General features: G+C 37.4%; 1 protein-coding gene across 3 annotated transcripts in view; it reads left to right on the top strand.

Annotated features, from left to right (window-relative positions):
* Nucleotides 1–8,140: 8,140 nt before the first annotated feature.
* The window catches only part of STXBP5L (syntaxin binding protein 5 like), a 509,439-nt gene continuing 496,368 nt past the window's right edge, over nt 8,141–21,211 (top strand). For 2 of the 3 annotated variants that reach the window (XM_012501087.2, XM_030802184.1), the window contains exons 1-2: nt 8,141–8,421; nt 9,642–9,838. In XM_012501087.2, the coding sequence (XP_012356541.1) occupies nt 9,650–9,838 (189 nt within the window). In that variant the 5' untranslated portion in view covers nt 8,141–8,421; nt 9,642–9,649. The other variant, XM_030802185.1, reaches the window with a different exon arrangement.

Genomic DNA, 21,211 nt, shown 5'->3' with positions numbered 1-21,211 from the left:
GGACTTGCTTTATGAATCTGGGTGCTCCTGTATTGGGTGCATATATATTTAGGATAGTTAGTTCTTCTTTTTGAATTGATCCCTTTACCATTATGTAATGACCTTCTTTGTCTCTTCTGATCTTTGTTGGTTTAAAGTGTGTTTTATCAGAGACTAGGATTGCAACCCCTGCCTTTTTTTGTTTTCCATTTGCTTGGTAGATCTTCCTCCATCCCTTTATTTTGAACCTATGTGTGTCTCTGCACGTGAGATGGGTTTCCTGAATATAGCACACTGATGGGTCTTGATTCTTTATCCAACTTGCCAGTCTGTGCCTTTTAATTGGAGCATTTAGCCCATTTACATTTAAGGTTAGTATTGTTATGTGTGAATTTGATCCTGTCATTACGATGTTAGCTGGTTATTTTGCTCGTTAGTTGATGCAGTTTCTTCCTAGCCTTGATGGTCTTACAATTTGGCATGTTTTTGCAGTGGCTGGTACCGGTTATTCCTTTCCAAGTTTAGTGCTTCCTTCAGGAACTCTTTTAGGGCAGGCCTGGTGGTGACAAAATCTCTCAGCATTTGCTTATCTGTAAAGTGTTTTATTTCTCCTTCATTTATGAAGCTTAGTTTGGCTGGATATGAAATTCCGGGTGAAAATTCTTTTCTTTAAGAATGTTGAATATTGGCCCCCACTCTCTTCTGGCTTGTAGAGTTTCTGCTGAGATATCAGCTGTTAGTCTGATGGGCTTCCCTTTGTGGGTAACCCGACCTTTCTCTCTGGCTGCCCTTAACATTTTTTCCTTCATTTCAACTTTGGTGAATCTGACAATTATGTGGCTTGGAGTTGCTCTTCTTGAGGAGTATCTTTGTGGCATTCTCTGTATTTCCTGAATTTGAATGTTGGCCTGCCTTGCTAGACTGGGGAATTTCTCCTGGATAATATCCTGCAGAATGTTTTCCAACTTGGTTCCATTCTCCCTGCCACTTTCAGGTACACCAGTTAGACGTAGATTTGGTCTTTTCACATAGTCCCATATTTCTTGGAGGCTTTGTTTGTTTCTTTTTATTTTTTTTTCTTTAAACTTCTCTTCATGCTTCATTTCATTCATTTCATCTTCCATCACTGATACCCTTTCTTCCAGTTGATCACATTGGTTACTGAGGCTTGTGCATTCATCACGTAGTTCTCATGGCATGGTTTTCAGCTCCATCAGGTCCTTTAAGGACTTCTCTGCATTGGTTATTCTAGTTATCCATTTGTCTAATTTTTTTTTCAACGTTTTTAACTTCTTTGCCATTGGTTCAAACTTCCTCCTTTAGCTCGGAGTAGTTTGATCTTCTGAAGCCTTCCTCTCTCAACTCGTCAAAGTCATTCTCCATCCAGCTTTGTTCCATTGCTGATAAGGAGCTGCACTCCTTTGGAGGAGGAGAGGTGCTCTGATTTTTAGAGTTTCTGGCTTTTCTGCTCTTTTTTTCCTCAATCTTTGTGGTTTTATCTACCTTTGGTCTTTGATGATGGTGACATACTGATGGGTTTTTGGTGTGGATGTCCTTTCTCTTTGTTAGTTTTCCTTCTAACAATCAGGACCCTCAGCTGTAGGTCTGTTGGAGTTTACTGGAGGTCCACTCCAGACCCTGTTTGCCTGGGTATCAGCAGCAGTGGCTGCAGAACAGTGGATATTGGTGAACCACAAATGCTGCTGCCTGCTACTCGGGGGTCAGGGACCCACTTGAGGAGGCAGTCTGCCTGTTCTCAGATCTCAAGCTGTGTGCTGGGAGAACCACTACTCTCTTGAAAGCTGTCACACAGGGACATTTAAGTCTGCAGGAGTTATTGCTGTCTTTGTTTGTCTGTGCCCTGCCCCCAGAGGTGGAGTCTACAGAGGCAGGCAGGCCTCCTTGAGCTGTGGAGGGCTCCACCCAGTTCGAGCTTCCCTGCGGCTTTGTTTACCTACTCAAGCCTAAGCAATGGCGGGCGCCCCTCCCTGAGCCTCGCTGCCACCTTGCAGTTTGATCTCAGACTGCTGTGCTAGCTAGAAATGAGCGAGGCTCTGTGGGCATAGGACCCTCCGAGCCAGGTGCGGGATATAATCTCCTGGTGTGCCATTTGATAAGCCCATTGGAAAAGCACAGTATTAGGGTGGGAGTGACCCGAATTTCCAGGTGCCATCTGTCACCCTTTTCTTTGACTAGGAAAGGGAATTCCCTGACTCCTTGCGCTTCCTGGGTGAGGCGATGTCTTGCCCTGCTTCGGCTCACGCACAGTGCACTGCACCCACTGTCCTGCAGCACCCACTGTCCGGCACTCCCCAGTGAGATGAACCTGGCACCTCAGTTGGAAATGCAGAAATCACCTGTTTTCTGCGTTGCTCACGGTGGGAGCTATAGACTGGAGCTGTTCCTATTCGGCCATCTTGGCTCTACTCCCCTTAATTACCTTTTCAATAAGTCTGTGTAGTTTTTAGGAAAAGATTGTAGTGAATCTTGACTAATCAAATCATACGAAGACAGAATTTTTGATTGGAAAGAACCTTAAAAGTCACCTAGTCCAAATCCTCTCTTTCTCAATTTCAGCTGTAGTCAATCCACAGATGCAAAGGAATTTCATATTAATAGTAATGGGAACATAAATTCAAATCTAAAGCCAATTCCTATAAATATTTTACTAAAGTACCAAATAATGAGAATGATGACAATATTATTTATTACTGGTTTGCATTCTACAAGTCACTTTTATATACATAATTTCACTTGTTTCTTATACTACTCTATATTTATTCCCATATAAAAGGGTAAATTGAGGCTTAGAGGCTAAAAGTGCTTGTTAGTGCCACAGTTAGTAAACTTAGGCCTGTCCCAACACTAAATCTTTTTTCTTACCACATCACAATGTGATGGATGAATGTGTGAAAATTATTTTAGAATATGCATGAAGAGCTGATTTTGAGTACATGTTTAACAGCAAATATTTGAGTTTTGCCCCTAGCAGGGCAGAATTATTTGCTATTCTGTTACTGATTGTGTGCTGAGCCATATTTTGTGTCTTGCTTCGATCCTAATGACCCCTGCTTGTTTATCTGAAACCCATGACAGCTATGACATTATGTAATTAACCTTGTGGTTTTTCCTTTGTGGATTTGTACTAGGAATAAGGGTTTTAATGCTGATTGTTATTTATTGCCATATAATAGAAAGCTGACAATTATTAACCAGTACTCCTCTTGAAGGATGTATAATAGGGTCAAAAAAGAGTTAGATGAAAACTTAGGAAGGAAAGGTAATTCCTAATGCTCTGGAAAAATTTGCCAGAAAGGATATAGGTGGAACCTGTTTGCTTAGCTATGTTCTCTTACTGAAATTCTAACTTTTAAACTGGCAAATAATAAGGACACTGCTATAACTTGATTGAAGAGTCAGAAGTGGGTGACAAATTAGGTTTCTCATGCCAGGACCTAGAAGCTCACATCACGCACAATGGAAATGTTCGCACTTGCTAATGTAAACAATTGCCAGCCCCACCTTATGGTAAGTATTATGTCATCATTCTCCCTCCACCCAAATTCTCCTTCCAGCTGTTCTGATATTCATTCAGACTACAGCCTTTCTCAGCAAATTAATACTGCCTTACTACATCTAATTAGTTATCGATAACTGATTTTCTTCAATTTTGATGGGGTACTCCCCTGTGACTCTGTTAATGTATTTCAAATTATAGTGAGATTTCTTGTGAGATAAGAACCTCCCATTAGCTTACCGTTCCCAAAGTCTTCCGTTTCTAGTACTCAGTGCCCATGAACTCTCAAATATCTTTTTAGTTCTAGTATCCAAATTCCTGATCAGATATTTTCCATTTTTTTCTGTTTTGTTTTAACGTAATACTTGAATTTGTCATAATTAACTTTTCTAATATAAAACACCTTTATAAAGGGTTTCTCTGGGTCCTCAACAGAAAACTACTAGTGTGAGGAAAGAACTTTGGAGTAAGATTGATATTAGTCCAAATTCTTGTTTCAAAACCTACCAGATGTATGGTATTGGGCTTATTACTTAACCTTGCTTTGCTTCAGTTTTTTACCTGTAAAAAGGAGTTAATCTATAGCTACCACACATTATTGTTGTGAGGATTAAATGAGAAAATAAATGTAATTTTTTTTTTTTTTAAGATGGAGTCTCACTCTGTCACCCAGGTTAGAGTGCAGTGGCGTGATCTCGGCTCACTGCAAACTCTGCCTCCTGGGTTCAAGCAATTCACCTGTCTCAGCCTCCCGAATAGCTCGGATTACAGGCGCCCACCACTGTGCCCTGCTAAATTTTGTATTTTAGCAGAGACAGGCCACCATGTTGGCCAGGCTTGTCTCGAATTCCTGACCTCGTGATACACCCACCCTGGCCTCCCAAAGTGCTGGGATCACAGGCGTGAGCCACCGCGCCTGGCCAATAAATGTAAATTTTTAAATACAATTCCAGCTCATAGTAGATGCTCTCCTCAAAGAATGTTGAATTTGATGATCATATTGTCATGGGCTAAATTGTGTCCTCCCAAAATTCATATGTCAAAGCCCTAACCTTCAGTACCTCAGAATGGAAGCATATTTGGAGATAGGATATTTAAAGAGGTGATTAAGCTACAATGAGGCCATGAAGGTGAACTCTAACACAATCTGACTGGTAGCCTTATAAGAAGTGGAAATTTACGCACATGGAGAAATCACACGAGGGATGTGAGCCCACAGAAAAAAGACCATGTAAGGCCACAGAGAGAAGGTGACTATCTGCAAGCCGTTGAGAGAAGCCTCAGAAGACACTAAATCTGCCGATGCCTTGATCTTGGATTTCTAGCCTCCCAGACTGTGCTAAGTTCCTGTTTTTTAAGCTACCCAGTCTATGGTATTTTGTTACGGCAGTCCTGGAAGACTAATACACATATATTCACTATTTTAGGTGGAGAATTGACCCGCCACCTTTTTTCTATTCTAGTTTCTATTTAATCTTCTAAATAGTATTAAATAATAAGGCACCGATTAAGAGCATGATCTTAGAAGTTAGACAGCTTTGAATTCAAAGACTGGATTATCCACCTAAGTGACCTTGGGTGAATTTCTTAAATATATCTGAGCCCCAAATTTCCTCATTCATAAAATGGGGACAATACCTATCTTATAGAGTTATAATGAGGATCAAGTTAAAAGAGTTGTATGTAAAGTTCATAGTACAATGTTTGACGTAGTGCTAAATAACTGGTAGAATTATTATTATCTCTATATGCAATGGATTATTCACATATGGTTTTGTCAATTTCGCTTAGTTTTCTCTAACCCTAGTCAGTTAAATTTTCTTCTCTGTGTGAAGCGCCACACATGTACATACTTTCTACAATTATTTAATTATTTTGCGGGTGTGGAAAGGCAGCCTCTCTTAGCTTCACTGTTGGCTTGAGTCCAAAATCACAAACACTTAGAGTGAGTTGTAACATATTTTCAACACACATCCTAAAAATCCTTCTGATGTACTAGATTTATTTAATTGCTTTGATGATTTTCTTCATGGATCAAGCTGAAAGTATTTTTCTTTTTGTAGTTCTTCATACTTGTCATTTTAGGAAGAAATCAAGCCTTATTCAGAAGCCGTACCTCAGCCATTCCTCTCCACAAAGTATTCTTCCAGTTCGCAGTGAATGATAAGGGGTCATCATTATTATTACCCGATCCAACTCTAAAGTTTCTCACATTATTTATAAAATATATGCTGTGGTCTGGTCTCATTGCTGTTAACAGATGGTTTATAAAATAACATCTTATTGCTTTTTAATTAATCCAGGATGAAATTTGCTTCCATAGATACTTCATTATGCTTCTCTCACCTAGTAAGATTTTTAGGCTATTGTTTCTGCTGTCTCCTCCTACACACAATGTACTCTGCCTCTTGCTTAATTCTATCCTTTGTTCACAGTTTGTGAATTGGCATCACAATATTCTGTGTCCACAGGCTCTCTGAGACTGCAATTATGTTATGATTTTTACTTGCTGCCATTCATTCAAATTAATATTCACTGGGCACTTACTATGTAGAAGGCATTATGCTATTCACTGTGGAGGAACACAGATATTTGAAATAGTCCCAAATAGTCCACAATCTAAGCATCCTGATGATCATTTTTTTTAGGCTTCCAATATTTATTTGGAAACATGAATACATTTTGACTTGGCTTTTCTCCCACTTCCTATACCTATTTGTTGTCCCATCTAACCCAGGCAGTCCATTGAATTCTCTCCAGAGTCCTCAAGAAGGATTTCTGTCAATCTTTTCTGTACTTTTTTCCCCAGCTCTCCCCCAATTTTTAGAATAAAGACCATCATTTAGTTTGTGATAATATGGTGCTAGTGATGATCAGTTTAAGAGGTTTTGTTTGCAAACATTACATCTCACTTTGCTGAATTGGGGCTATTCTCCTTCTTCACTCCCATCAAAATATCAAACCACTACTTGCTATATGCTTGCTTTCATTTATTAGAAAAATGAAAACTCAGCCACTTTATTATAACCCTCCTTGCCTCTGTTTTTAAAAAGAAAAGCCAGACATAAAACAAGGAAAGCAAACTCTTTAGCCTTAACTGGCATCCATACTTTGAGGTGAGCAATGGGCCAGGAAGAGGAGAAGAAAAAAGGTGGAAAAGAGTAAAAACATACCTATTGTTAGGGACCCAATATAGAATTTGGAACCCTACCAAGATCTAGTTTGTGTCAGACATAGCACTTGTTTTCACCATTATTTTTATCCCTTTCAAACATTATGTAATTGGGTACCAACTCATATATCTTTAATAAAAAATATTAATAAGCCAACCCTTCAAAACCCTTAAAGTGCCTATTTTAAGTGAAATATTGTGCCTGGTGCTAAATAATCTAGGAGAACTATACAATTCCATGCTTACCTTCAAGAAGGTTACTGTCTAGCTGTGGCAATGAGAGACTACCAGCAGTGTAGGGAGTCCCAAAAGGAGTGAAATAGTCATTCAGGACAGAAAGATTCAACGTTGAGCTGAGGATCTGAAAAACTGAGCTCTATTTCATCTTTACCATTTCCTTGCTATGTCCTTGGACAAGTCATTATCCTTCAAGTCTCCTGCTTCTTCCTTCCCACTCTCTCCCTTGACTGAGAGAAAAGAGAGAGAGAGAAGAGGAGAGGTGAAAAAGAAGAAAAAGAAGAAAAGAAAAAAAGAGGTCAAAGATTGTAAGATGTAAGACAATATTTGAAATGATCACTAATGAGTTCTGTTGTGATGCCCAAATTGAAGTCTCAGTTAGCTGTGACCCGCTGAACTGCCATTCATTTTGCAAAGACATCGGGGTCCAAATTTTCCCCAAGTCAATAGCAGGTGAGGGCTCAGAACCAAATCTATCCTGATACAGTTTTTTTTTTCTGCACTGAATAATGCATCTTTCAAAATGATTATTGTGACTCGCAGAAATAGCTTAAAATATATTCTTGATACGCTTTACAGAGTGAGAAATATTTCTTTAAAGAAATTAAATAAATTATCTTTGTATATGTGAGGATGATGGGGAAGGAGTAACTCTACTTACTAGAAAGCAAAGTGAGCAATCAATTCCTTAGGCTCTAGAAGGCTATATATTCTGAAACTATTGAAATACAATTCTCTCTGGCAGATACGAACCATTAAGCCATTATTGGTAACAGCAGGGGTTAATCACAGATACAAGTTGAGTGCAGGTAGCAGGAGAGTGACGGGAGCCAGATAGATGCTCCTGAAGACCGGGAAGAGGCTCGCAGAAGCGAAAAGGTGCAAAACAGTTGCTCAGTTCACCATACTGCCCAGAGCCATACCTAAGGTAAGCAACGCTCCCCTTATCCTCAGACTCCAGGCGTCCAAATTCGCACGCTTGCAGGCATTCTATTGATTCACACTTGAGTTCTTCAACAGGTAGCGCCAATTACATCCCCCAGAACACGACCCCCAGCATACTGGCCAATACCGCTGTCAATCAAATACCTCACCTACCTCTCTAAATTCTCCCCTCCCACTGTCATTGGCTTTACCTTCGGCCTATCCACAGATTTCTTCCGCCCTGGAGACCACGGAACTTACTCTATCGAATCTAGGATTGGCGCCGAAGCTACTCCCGCCCTTTGTCGTCCCCGGGCACTCCGCCCCCTTCACCTCTCAGCTTCGCCGGGGAGGAAGCAGGGCGGGGCAAGCTAGGGGCCGGCCCGGGGGCGGGGCCTGCCTCCCACGGCGGGAGGGCGGAGCCTGCGCTGGAGCCTGACTGCTCGGTTGGGACCTCGCAGAGCGCCAGTAGCCGCGACCAGAGGGACCAGAGAAGCGGCCGGAGCCCGGGCCGGACCCACGCCTGCGAGCCCGCCTCCCTCGGCCCCCTCAGCTTCCCGGGCTGGCAGGCGGCGAGTGGCGTCTGAGGAAGGTGCCTAAGTCCTGGGTCAGATAATCATCCCTCTGGGACGCCGCCGCCGCTGCCGCCGTCCAGCTGTGGCTCCCTCGCACCTGTGTGTGTCTGTGTGAGTGTGTTTGTGTGTTTGAGAGAGAGAGACAGAGAGACAGCGAGCGCACCAGCGCGCGAATGCCCCTGTGAGGGTGTTTGTGTGTGTTCTGGCTGGGCGCGCGAATGCCTCGGTGTGAGGTGTTTGTGTGTTCGCGCGCCCGCGGGCGAGAGCCCCGCGCCTCAGCGCTCGGCCTGGGCGAGGGACACCGGGAGCGGCGGCTCTGCGCGCCCAGCAGGCTGAGGCGGGACTCGGGCCGCAGCCGTCGCCGCCACCGCTTCACGTCCCCCGAGAGCGGCCGCCGTGCAGCGAGGAGAGCGGACGGCGGGCGGGCGAACAGGCGGGAGAGCGCGGCGGCGGCTGCGGCTGCGGGCAGAGGTGGAGGGAGGGGAGCAGGAGATGGGGAGAGGGGGGAAAGAGGACGCGGGGAGGGAGATGAGGGGGAGGTGAGGGGGAGGCGGAGGGACAAGTGGAAGCAGACGGTGTCGCTGTTCTCCTCCTCCCCCCGGCAGCTGTTGCTGTGGGTCACTCGCAGATGTTTTGGGGTCCCGGCTGCTGGGGGATGGGGACTAGAAAAAGTACCCCCCCCCCCCGCCGCCTTTCATAGTGACAAAAAAGGAAGCGTTGAAGCTGACGGGGGAAGAGCGCGGAAGGTGGTGGCAGAGTAAATACCGGCTCCCCCAACATCGTTTTTCTGAGAATAAAATATTCTGAGCTGAACGTTTCGAAGAAGGAAAGTCCGTCCTTAAGAGAGAGACGGAGTCTTGGTCTGTTGAACTCTGGTTTGATTGTATAATAATGATGATATAATGCTAATGACGATGATGACACTGCCTTTTATTTTTACCCCAGTGCTGATAAAGCGTAGTTACAGCTGGGGATACAGTCCTTGAAAATCTGATGTATGAGGAGGGAATACTGTTGCCTTTGGAGTTGTGTTATATTTGTCTTTTTTAAAAGGATATGTTTTTTAGAAGTAAAATTTGGCAAAACGAAGCCTGACTCTTTTTTTCCAGTCGGTTATAACCAATGCTCATAAAATGGGGACTGACTTGACTAATAAAAAGAGAAAGGCTTTTACCAAGGTCTAATTGCATGTGTTAAGTCACCCCTTTCCCTTTTGTTCCTTTGAATTTCTCAACAGTGTTTAAAATGAAGAAGTTTAATTTCCGAAAAGTTTTGGATGGCTTAACTGCCTCCTCCCCTGGCAGTGGTAGCAGCAGTGGCAGTAACAGTGGTGGTGGGGCTGGAAGTGGTTCCGTACATCCAGCGGGGACTGCAGGGGTTCTCAGAGAGGAAATTCAGGAAACTTTGACTTCGGAGTATTTCCAGATTTGCAAGGTAAGTTTTGAATTGGCTTAAAGCCTATTATTTCTTTATTATACTGTTGTGAGGAAACAAGGGGGAAAACACACACCAGGAACAGGAAACTGTTGAGGTGTCAGCATCAGGGTCTGCTGCAGAAAGCTCTGTGGGTAGATCAGTTTGACTTAATAGATATTTTAGGCGTCAACTTAAAAAGCAATGATAGTTTAAGGGGGAAATGAGCACACACAAAAAGTAGAATTTGCAAGATAATGTTAAGATCCAATAGTGGACAAAATTTTTAATATTTGTGTATTAACTGAAGAAGCAAATAGTCGTTTGGTTTTTTGTGTTATCAGAGAAAATAATTGTTATTTCACTGTTCAGTATGAAATGAATAAAGCTACTAGCATGTTGCTAGGATTAAGTAGATAATAGGAAAATATGTCCACTTTTAAGGGGGCCAATGACATTGCTTTAAAATTCTGAATAAAAACACCTCCACATTCTTAAACTCTTCATAAATACACAGACAAATGCACAGGCTTATAAGAACTTGTTGTAGTTGTAGGAACTCAAAAATAGCTGGTGTTCTGGTTTAGTGAGAAAACATTTTATGTAATTTTACTTTGATATTGAACTTCTAATGAATATGCAAAAGAAAGAGTTTCTGATAGGTAGAGAAGATGAGACTTTATAAAACAAGCATTAGGTTAATGCATAGAGATATTGTTATTGCTATATTTGTTATATTTTATGACATAAAGTGAATTATAATTTTTTGCCCCTTTTTTGAGTTGTCTTGGAATGTGTCTATTATATGCAACCAAAGCTACTAAGTTATTTATGTCATATAAATGAATATAGTTTTGTAAATGTGTTTGGCTACATAAGAAGAAATAGAAAAATTGCAAAATTACAGAAATTAACAATTTTTTAAAATACTTTCACAAAAGAAAAGTTTTTTGAAATTATTAAAATTATTTTTGTAGTAAACAAGTGATATATGTATAATGAGATATATTTCAATCACTGCCTCAGCAGCCTGTATTCCTAGCAGGGTCATTATAAAAACATTAAATGTATAGTTATTAGTTTACAGAAAAGCAAGTTTATTTAGAGTTAAGTTAGATAAACAGATTTAATTCTAAGCTACTTTGTGAAATTTGTGTACAGTAATAATTTTTTTCCTCGATAGGAAATAACAGATATTCTGTTAGATGAAGGAATGTCTTAATAGTGGTTATGAGACAAATGTAAAAGAGTCCTGGAGTTCAAATTTGAACTGCTAGGAAGATGAATTATGCCCTGATTCTCTAATCTTGGATGTGTTTGCAGTTTTCACGATCAGATTCTGAAAACTTTTTCCAAATTCTCTCAATTCGTGTATATGACAGTGATATAGGAGAATTTTACCAGAGGTAAAATTGGTATAGGAAAGATAGACTTCTGAAACAGAATGGCATTGGGCTGTTGAGGTTATAAAGCTTGTAGAGAAGGTTTTAAATAAAAAACTTCAGGGAAATGGGTGAATGCAAGAGATAATGGAATACATAGTTATCTTCCCATTTATTCAGGCAAGAGATAGGAAGTGGCAGAAGTTAAATACATACTACTTTAAAAACATATGGCATGGTAGGAAGAGCATTGGCCTAGGAATCAGAAAATTTGTGTTTTATTTAAAGTTCTGCTAGTTGACAGCCATATAATCTGGGGTAAGCCATTTATCTCCCTTGAGCCTTGATTTCTGCATCTGCAGTGTGGGAATAAGTGTATCTGCCCTCCTTAACTAACAGACGGTTATTGGGAGGATCAGACAGAACAAGGTGAAGGTAATGCATAAATGGAAAGGATGATAAAATATATATTAATATTATTGTTAAAGTTTCTAAAATCACGTGTTCACAGTAGAATGAATATAACTAGTGGGTTATAATAATATTAGCTTATGATTTTCAAATAAATTATAAGATAGATAGCTATATAAGTTGTCCGCTAACAGTATTGAAGTCTTACTAAAAGTCTTACTAAATACTGTAGCATCTTTGGATAGGAATGTAGTTAATTTTAAAAAGTAGTCGTATGGATGTATTATAGTTACCTGGTCTATAACAAAATATGTAAAAATGGACTAAGAAAATCCCAAAATTAGAACCGTTACTGAAATGGGGACTTTATTTAGATTCATAGGCTCACTGATTAAATGTGCAGAAAACATTCTGTTCTGAGTTCTAAGGAGTTGTCATATTCTGGGTGCTTCTACCTTTTCAACATAGGCAAAACTAAAGTATAAATCTAGACTTGGCTGTTTGAAAGCCTCCTCTCTACTATCTGGTTAGTCATCACATCCCATCTATTCTATTTCCTTAGCATTTCTGAAATTTATAACCTTTTCTACATCCCCAGTACTTGCTCATTCCATCATATTTTCTTGCTTGGTCTTTTGAAATCACTTCCTAACTCATCTCTTTACTTCTAGTTTTACTGTATTACACTTCATTTTGTTACAATAATGGCTGTTTCTGAAATACGATGTTAATTATGTCATTTTCTTGCTAAAAATTCTATATTGGTTTCTTACCGCAATGATGCTCTTAAAATGAAAGTCTTATGTGAAATCACAGTAAATAACATCTATTCAAACAAATAAATGTGGCACCTCATGGGCACACATTTGTTTTAGAAATTATAAGAATAAATTATACAGCCAATTGATAAAAAATTGTTTTTTATATTTGTTTTTTTGTTGTGTAATATCACCCGTAGGAAGGTAGTAGGATGCTCACTAGCCTTAAAAAAGTGAAAGTATAAAGCTGTACCCTTCATAATAAACAAAATATCTATAAGAAGTTCAAAGCCATAGAAATGGCAGAAGAAACTTCGGTTTAAGGTCAGCCAAAAAAAAAAAAAAGTTAATGCATTGGGTTACTGCAATCTAAGTTCAGAATGTGTATACATTTGAATGCCTGCATTGTTCAGGTATTTGTGAGATACATGAACTGCCTTTCCTGAACTTGAATTCTGTAAAATACAATTTGAAACTATTGCTCTATAAAATAAATTTCAAATTGCTTACCTTGATGGGTATAGAGTTTCCTTCAGAAGGGATTCCTGTTCACCTTTCCATTTTTATTTGCTTGATTCCCTAAGTATACTGCATTCCCTAAAAGACACCATGTTTTCTCATATCTCAATGCCTTCTCTCATTCTCTCGTTTCTGGCTAGAATACCTTTTCTACTTTCATATGATTAGATAATTCCCAGCCATCTTTTACCTCATAATTCAAACATCACCTCTGTGAGACTAGTTCTGACCACTGCCACCTCAACTACCTACCAGGTTCTTTTTCTTTTTAAAAAACCTCTTCTATGTTTTTCTGTAGCATCAGGCATATACCTGTAGTGTGAATTTAGCATCTTCTTGTGATTAAAAAAGTTTCTTAAATATCTATCACTGCCATTATACTATGAACTCTTTGAGAAGCAAATAAATGTTTTTTTTCTTGTTTCCTTCTTATTGCTAGGGTATACACTATCTAGCTGGCCAGTAATTTTCAACTCTGGTGTCTAAAATAGAGATTTCCAGCACCTCCCCATTCTTAGAGAATCAAAATCTCTAGGGATCAGTCCTAAGCACTTGCATTTTTTTGAATGGCCCCACAGGAGATTTCTATGCACAGCCATTAGTGAGAACCATTATAGTGGGCACTTGATACACTTTTTAAATGAGTAAAGATGCATATACATGATTGGTCGATTAATTGAAAAAGATATTAAAGCAGAGAGCAATTACTACTTATATATGCCTTAAGTGTTTTATTTTAATTGAAAACATTTAAATATACAATTTACAAATCATTTGATAAATGACTACGTCTTTCTGTTGAATATTGGTTCTGTGATTGGAGTTCTGTGTGGACTTCTCTTCCATAAACCTTTCCAAATTCATATCTACAACTTTCAGTTTTGGTTTATTTAAAGCAGAGTAAGAACTTACATGCTTTTGAAGCAAACCAAGTGTCAAGTACTTCTAGATTATATATACAGTGATATGTATAAAACAAGGCTTTATTTTGTTCACATCTGCATCATCTATGTATAGAATGGTGCCTGGCCCACTGAAGGCAGTCAAATATTTGTTGAGCCAATAAATGAATAAATTAAAGAAGGGAAGCTATACAGAGTGGTGTGTTAAAAGCAAACTAGATATTATTTTGAACAGCCTCTTGGGGTTGCTTTTATGAAATAACGTTTATATAAAGAGGTGGAGAGCATCTAGTGAAAGAGTTGATACCACTTTAGGAACATGGTATATGCTTTTCAAACAGATGTAGAAAAGAATATTGTAGGAGGATTCAATTAAATTTATTTCAGTTTGTATTGAAGAAGATATTAGGAACATTCTTATTTTTAAATGATCTTTTTGGGGCAACAACTCAGAAATTCTAGATTGACAGTGACAAACACATGGGGTGTTCTAGACCTAATTAACAAAAGATAAAAATAAGTATATTACCAAAAAAAGAGTAAAATAAGTATATTACCAGAACCAGATGACATAATCCCTAAATTTCTGAATAAACTCTTAAATTAGCCAACTCACTATTCATAATCATTTATAAACTGTTTTTATGAATGGTCACAATGTCAGAAACAACATGTATTTAACTAGTATAACTTCTGCAGGGAAATGGATTTATAATAATGATCCTCATATCTGACATAATATCAGATCATACCAGGTAAATAGGTATAGATCAGAAATACAGGCATGAACTGTAGAGAGTTGGGCTTTCCAGGACCCTAGCAAGATGAAAGGAGATTAACTGCTCAGATATCCTTGAATACTATCTCTTCCTCAAGATTTTCATTGTCTCCACATTCTCCTAATTTCACTCCATTTTACTTAAGCAGTTTTGCAACTGAGATTGGGACAAGATCATGATCACAGTTCCAGTTATAAAGTTTTCATCCATAAAAAGAATAACAGAAGATTCCCTGAGATGTGTGGATTTGTTACATTCTCCTGTCACCAAAAAGTACAGTAGAGGCATCTTTAAGAATGGTAATGGAGGCAAGGAAGAATTAATCTACCATTAAGACTGAGATGCTAACAAGCGTAATAACCAGAAAGAATTAAAGATTTTTTTTTCTTTTAAGAACCAGAAACCAAAACCAGATGATTCAGTACTCCAGGCTGTCTGCTTTGCTTATCCTGAGAGCATAAGAGTGTAGGGGCAGGCTTGAGCAAAGGATTATAGATGTGTAGAAAGTACGTTTGTAAAATTTTAAAGTTACCTAGAGGGCAATCACGTTTTCTCACAAAAAGTCCTTTGGTGCTAGTATTTGTCAGCAAATTGGGTTGTTGGTCTTGTATAGTATGGTGGTTCTTAAATGTTCTTAAAAACAAATAGTGCTGTCATACTTTATGTATTTCTCATACAGAGCTAATTTAAAATCTTAACATAATTTCCAAGTATGTTTATCTGTAGGATTATTATCAGTGAGTAAACCAAATTTGTATTTGTTAAAATTTAGTGCATTTCTGTAGATATTTCTCTGCCCTCACTTGACGATGTGCCTGTGAAAAATCTTAGGATTAAGTTTTATATTTACTTTTAATAATAGGATGATTGTACTGATTTCCTGTATTATAGTTCTGTAAAGCCATTTACATATTGGTTTAATAGCAACGACTTTGACTATATCCATTAAAGGTCTCAAGTAGAAGCCCTGCTTTAAACTTTCAAATTGAGTTTGTTTTTCTCATAAGAGAAAAATGGAACTTTTTGTTCCTACTTAAGTCTCAAAATGATGATCTTTATAAAAATGCTTTTGTTTATAGTGACAGTTATTTTCTTTTTTAGTCTTAAAAGGAGGATAACTTTTCTTAATTTCTTTTTAGTATTGAAAGGCTAATCTTTTAATGTGCACAATATACTAGCATTTTTATTTAAAAATATAGATTAAGTATTCTGAATAATTGTTCCTAATTTCCTAGGTAATACTAAAATGTCTTTATAAGGACTAGTAAAAAATCATTGATTAAGTTTTATACAGCCAAAAATAGAAATAACATTTAAAGGATTTAGAGAAGGTAGTTATAAAGAATAGAATATAAGCCCTCCAAAAAGTATATAGTAGGTTCACCATGATACCTAGGGAGAGGCTTGATTAAATGAAGCATTCATAGTCACTGAAGGAACACAGCAAGAAGGTATTTTGACATGTTTATTGTCAAAAATATATTTTATTTATTATACACCTTTAAAAATAATTAAGATATAAACTATTCTCAGCCAACTGACTACAATAAGAATGAAATAATGCTTTCTGGGATTGATTTATCAGCAAAATCACCTATGATATATTCTGGACTTATCTAACATATTAGAAAGAAGAATATGATTTGAGTTTTATTGGAAGCCCAAAATTACCAGTTAATATTGATGGTGTATAAAATTATTTTGAATATAATGGTATGTAATGATGCTATGTAATCAATATAATTAATTTGAAATTGAAAATACAGTATTTGTTTTAGTTTCAGTTAAGTGTTTTATATTTATTTTTATCTTATTTTATTTTTAGATGGAGTTTCGCTCTTGTTGCCCAAGCTGGAGTGCAACGGTGCAGTCTTGGCTCACTGCAACCTCCATCTCCTGGGTTCAAGTGAGTCTCCTGCCTCAGCCTCCCAAGTAGCTGGGATTACAGGTGCCCACCACCATGCTTGGCTAATTTTTGTATTTTTAGTAGAAATGGGGTTTCACCATGTTGGCCAGGCTGGTCTCAAACTCCTGACCTCAGGTGATCCACCCACCCCAGCCTCCCAAAGTGCTGGGATTACAGGTGTGAGCCACCACGCCTGGCAAGTGTTTTATAATTCAATAAATATCTCTTTGAATTGACAATAGCATAAAATCAACATCTTATTTGGACATGTAAATTTTATTACAAATAAAACTGATCATTTTGGTGGTTTTAGATGCAGATTTAATACCTGGATTTAGAAAGTAATGATTGGAATTCAGAGAAAATTATTATACTTCTTTTATCTTTCTTTTATTTTTACTTTACCAAAATGAACACAATAAAATTAGTTACACTCTGAAGAAAACTAGTTGGATTGGTTAATGTTCAGTTTAATTTGTTCCTATAAATTGACTAAAAACCTGTCTATAAATCTGTAAACTGTAAAAGTTTGAAAATTAGCAGTAGTATAATAAATTTTGAAGTTAGATTGAGTCTGGGGGAAATGCTTATAGTTGGTAAAATCTATGTAGATGGAAAATGTGAAACTAGCAAAGGGGACAGAGAAGAACCGAACAGAGTAATATGAGGAAAATTCAAGAGTAGAGGCAGGTAATCTGAAGCACTCCTTAGAAAGAATAGTAAGAGAGAAACTCAGGCATGTCCCAGCTTTGTGGAGTGGTCAAAGATAGTAAAAACAAAACAAACTTCAAAACAACAAACAAATAACACAGAATTGTCAGAGACAAGTGAATTAGGCCAAGAGGAAATTGATTAGGGTAAACATATTTTCAGTAAGGTGATGGATAGAATTAAGGTCAACAATATAATAGAGAATATAATTAGTAGCATCAGTACCAAGAGTAGAAGTAGAGGAGATGTGTGAGGAGTTGACTTTATAGAAAAGAAAAGTGGTGAAAAAATAGCAGGGACAGTAGGTTTTAATATCATTTTGCTACACTGTAGGGGTGGTGATGCAATTAATCCACAGAAAAGCAACTGAGGCTACCAGAAAGGGAATGGTAGGGTGGGGAATGGAGGTAAGATTTGCCTTTTAAAATAGCAAGGGGTGGCCATGGTAGCACATGCCTGTAGTCCTGGTTACTGAGGAGGATGAGGGGGAGGAACCCTTCAGGATAGGAGTTCGAGGCTCTAATGCACTGTGATCATGAATAGCCACTAATAGTACTCCAGCCTGGGCAACATAGAAAGACCCCCATCTCTAAAATAACTAAGTAAAATAAAACAGTAGGTATCTAATTTGGAATTTTTCTCCTTACCTGATAAGAATACATATTTCATTTGAATTCTCAGTGAAATCTGTGCTTTATGTCCTTTCAGGTAAATAAAAGCATGTGATTCTACTAGAAGATCATATGACTTTTGTATTGCTGCTTCAATTACCAAAAACTTACTGGCTTAAAACAACACAAATTTATCATCTTATTGTTCTGGAGGTCAGAAGTCTGAAATGGATGTCACTGGGCTAAAATTAATGTGTTTACAGAACTGCATTCCTTTCTGGAGGCTGTAGAGGAGATTTTGTTTTCTTGAATCTTGCAGCTTTTAGAGGCTGATCACAATTCCTTGGCTGATGGCCCCCTCCCATCTTCAAAACCAGCCCCCTTCCATTTTCAAAGCCAGTTGATCTTTCCAACATGTCACCACCCTGACTTTCCTGCCTCCCCTTTTTTTATATTTAAGGATGCCTATGATTACATTGGGCCCACCAGGATAATCCAGGTTAATATCCCCATTACAAGGTTAGTTGATTAGCAATCTTCATTCCATCTGCAACCTTAATTCCTCTCTGCCATATAACCTAACATATTCACAGGTTCTTTGGGGGCTGTTATTCTCTGTACCTAGATGTTCGTCACCTCACCTGTTTTTGTTTTTTGAGTTATTTTATGGAAAATTTTAAACACACAAGAACAGAGAGAATAGTATTGAACCCCCAGCTTCAACAATGATCATCCTTGGCAAATCTTGCTTATTTATATTATCTTATTTGCTACTCTTACATTTCATTATTTTAATGCAAATCTCAGACATTGTACCCTTCCACCTGTAAAACCCTTACAGAGCAGATAAGCACTTCCCCTCACCCTGTGCTTACACTATAATCCTAAAGACCATTATCATAGTGAAAAAAATTAACATTTCTTTATATAATCTAACATGTAGTTAATGTTTAAATTCCCTTAGTTGTCCCATATTGTCTTTTTGTAGTTGATTTGTTTAGATTGGGATCCAAGCAAGGTCCATGTTGCATTTTTCACTTGGCTTGAAGTTGTCTTAATTCAATTTGTGTAAAGTCACAGGTTTTTTGATAAGATCAGCTATCTTGTGCTTTTGTGTATATTAATGAAAAAAAACTATTTGTCCTGATTTCTTTATGAACTAGAAAGCTATATGTGAGGAAGTGGGTGGGTTGTTCAGTGTACCACAAGATGCCAAATAGAGAACTTTTAAATGTTTTCTAGACATGGTAACATTCTTTAAGGAATGGGAAAAAGGATATTTTTAGGTCATCTTGAGAGCTGTTGTACTATTTTGTGATGCTACTATAGGATAGGCTTTGCTGAGAATGTTAGAAAAGAAAAAAGTGTCATAAAAGACATAGTATGTGTCAAAGTGAATAAAAGTGGGGTGGATTCTTTAAGTTGCACTCAACGTTACTGATTTTTACCCATGAAATAAATTATTTGAGGGATAGGATGAGATTCAGTTTTGTATAGCTCTTCTTTTAAGTGAAAGAATAGAACATTTGATAAGGATTCACTCTACAGTTACTTAGAATAGAATTATATAGCAAAAAGCTGAAATTGAATTGGACAAAATCTGTTTTAATAGTAACTTAGATTTCTTCACTTGGGTTAATAGGCTAAATATACTTGAAGAACTGAGTTGGAAAGTGGTAGGAAGAGGATTAAAATACTGATGAGGAACACATTTTGATTTATTGAGTTCCATTTATAAATAATCTGTACATTACATTTATTGAATACTTACGTAATTCAAAAGGTACCTTATTCTGATTCTCTGCCATGCTATGCTAGTTTATTGTTGGATCTTTCTTTGTTTTTTTCCGGTTTCATCTTAACCAAAACTCCTTTGCTGTTTGAGGTAATATTCAGTATTCTTGTGCTCTGCCATAGCTCCCCACTAGCTATTTGGTGAATTCAGTTACTTATTATTTAAACATTTATTGAAGACTAGACTTTTTAATTGGGCAACCTTTTTTTAGGAATGACTTTGCAAGGCAAGCACACACTCTGTGAACCATTTATATTTTTATGCGATTAACAATAATTTGCATCATGTGAACTTTAATTCATGTTTTATAACTTTTATGAAACTCCCTCTTATTCTTTTTTCAGTGGCTCAGGTTTTTTGCTCTCTGTCCCTTTCTTTCTTTTTTCCTTGTATTTCTACTATTTTTGAATTATTTTATAATGTATTTGATATCTTTCTCTTTGTCCTTAGCTTATGTTAATTTCCATTTATATCTTCTTGGCTAAAAGCTGCTTTATTCTAAAATAAAAGAACCTGGAAAATGTCTGAAATATATTTCTTTTGGTACAATTTCATTTCCCTAACAAGTCTAATACTTATTGAGAGTATTAACATACAAAATAACTCTTTAAGTCACAGTTTCTCTTTTATTCACCAATTTCTTCTTGAAAGGATTGAAAAGTGTTTAATCTGGGTCAGCTCAGTATAATTATCAAATAATTATCTTTAAATCATGCTTCTTTGTTCTCTGCTAACAGACTCAAATTTATTACAATTTTTTTTTTGAAAAATGATTTGGGGTACTTTTGCTTCTTAATTTAATACTTTTAAATTGATGCATAATAGATGTACATATTTTTTGGGGTACATATGGTAATTTAAAACATTTATATAGTTTGTAAAATCAAATCAGTGTAATTGGGATATACATCACCTTAAATATTTGTCTTTGCTTTATGCTAAAAACATTAGAGTTATTCTCTTCTAGCTATTTTGAAATGTACAGTAGATCATTGTAAACTATAGTCACTCTACTGCTCTTTTAAATACTAGATATTATTTCTTGATTCAAAATATATATTTGTACCCATTAATCAACTTCTCTTCATTTTCCCACCCTCCTTCCAGGCCTCTGGTAAACAATATACTCTGTCTTCATGAGATGTACTTTTTAGCTCCTACATGAGTGAGAACCTGTTATATTTGTTTTTCTGTGCTTGGTTTATTTCATTTAACATGACTTCTCATTACATTCATGTTACTGCAAGTGACAAGATTTCATTCTTTTTTATGACTGAATAATATTCCCTTGTGTATATATACCATATTTTCTTTATCCATTCATTCATTGATGGGCACTTGGGTTGATTTTATATTTTGGCTATTATGAGTAGTGCTACAATAAACATAACAGTGCCAATATCCCTTTGATATATTGATTTCCTTTCTTTTGAACGTATACCCAGTAGTGGAATTGCTGGTTGTTCTATTTTTAATTTTGAGGAACCTCCATACAGTTTTCCTTAGTGGCTATACTAATTTACATTCCCACGAACAATGTGTGAGTTCCCCCCTCTCCACATCGTTGCCAGCATTCATTATTCCCTGTCTTTTTATAAAAGCCATTTGAACTGGAGTGAG

This window comes from Nomascus leucogenys, chromosome 21, assembly GCF_006542625.1.
Source record: "Nomascus leucogenys isolate Asia chromosome 21, Asia_NLE_v1, whole genome shotgun sequence".
Taxonomy (NCBI): domain Eukaryota; kingdom Metazoa; phylum Chordata; class Mammalia; order Primates; family Hylobatidae; genus Nomascus; species Nomascus leucogenys.
The sequence above is the reverse complement of the archived record's forward strand: the minus strand, read 5'-3'. Positions and strand labels throughout refer to the sequence as shown.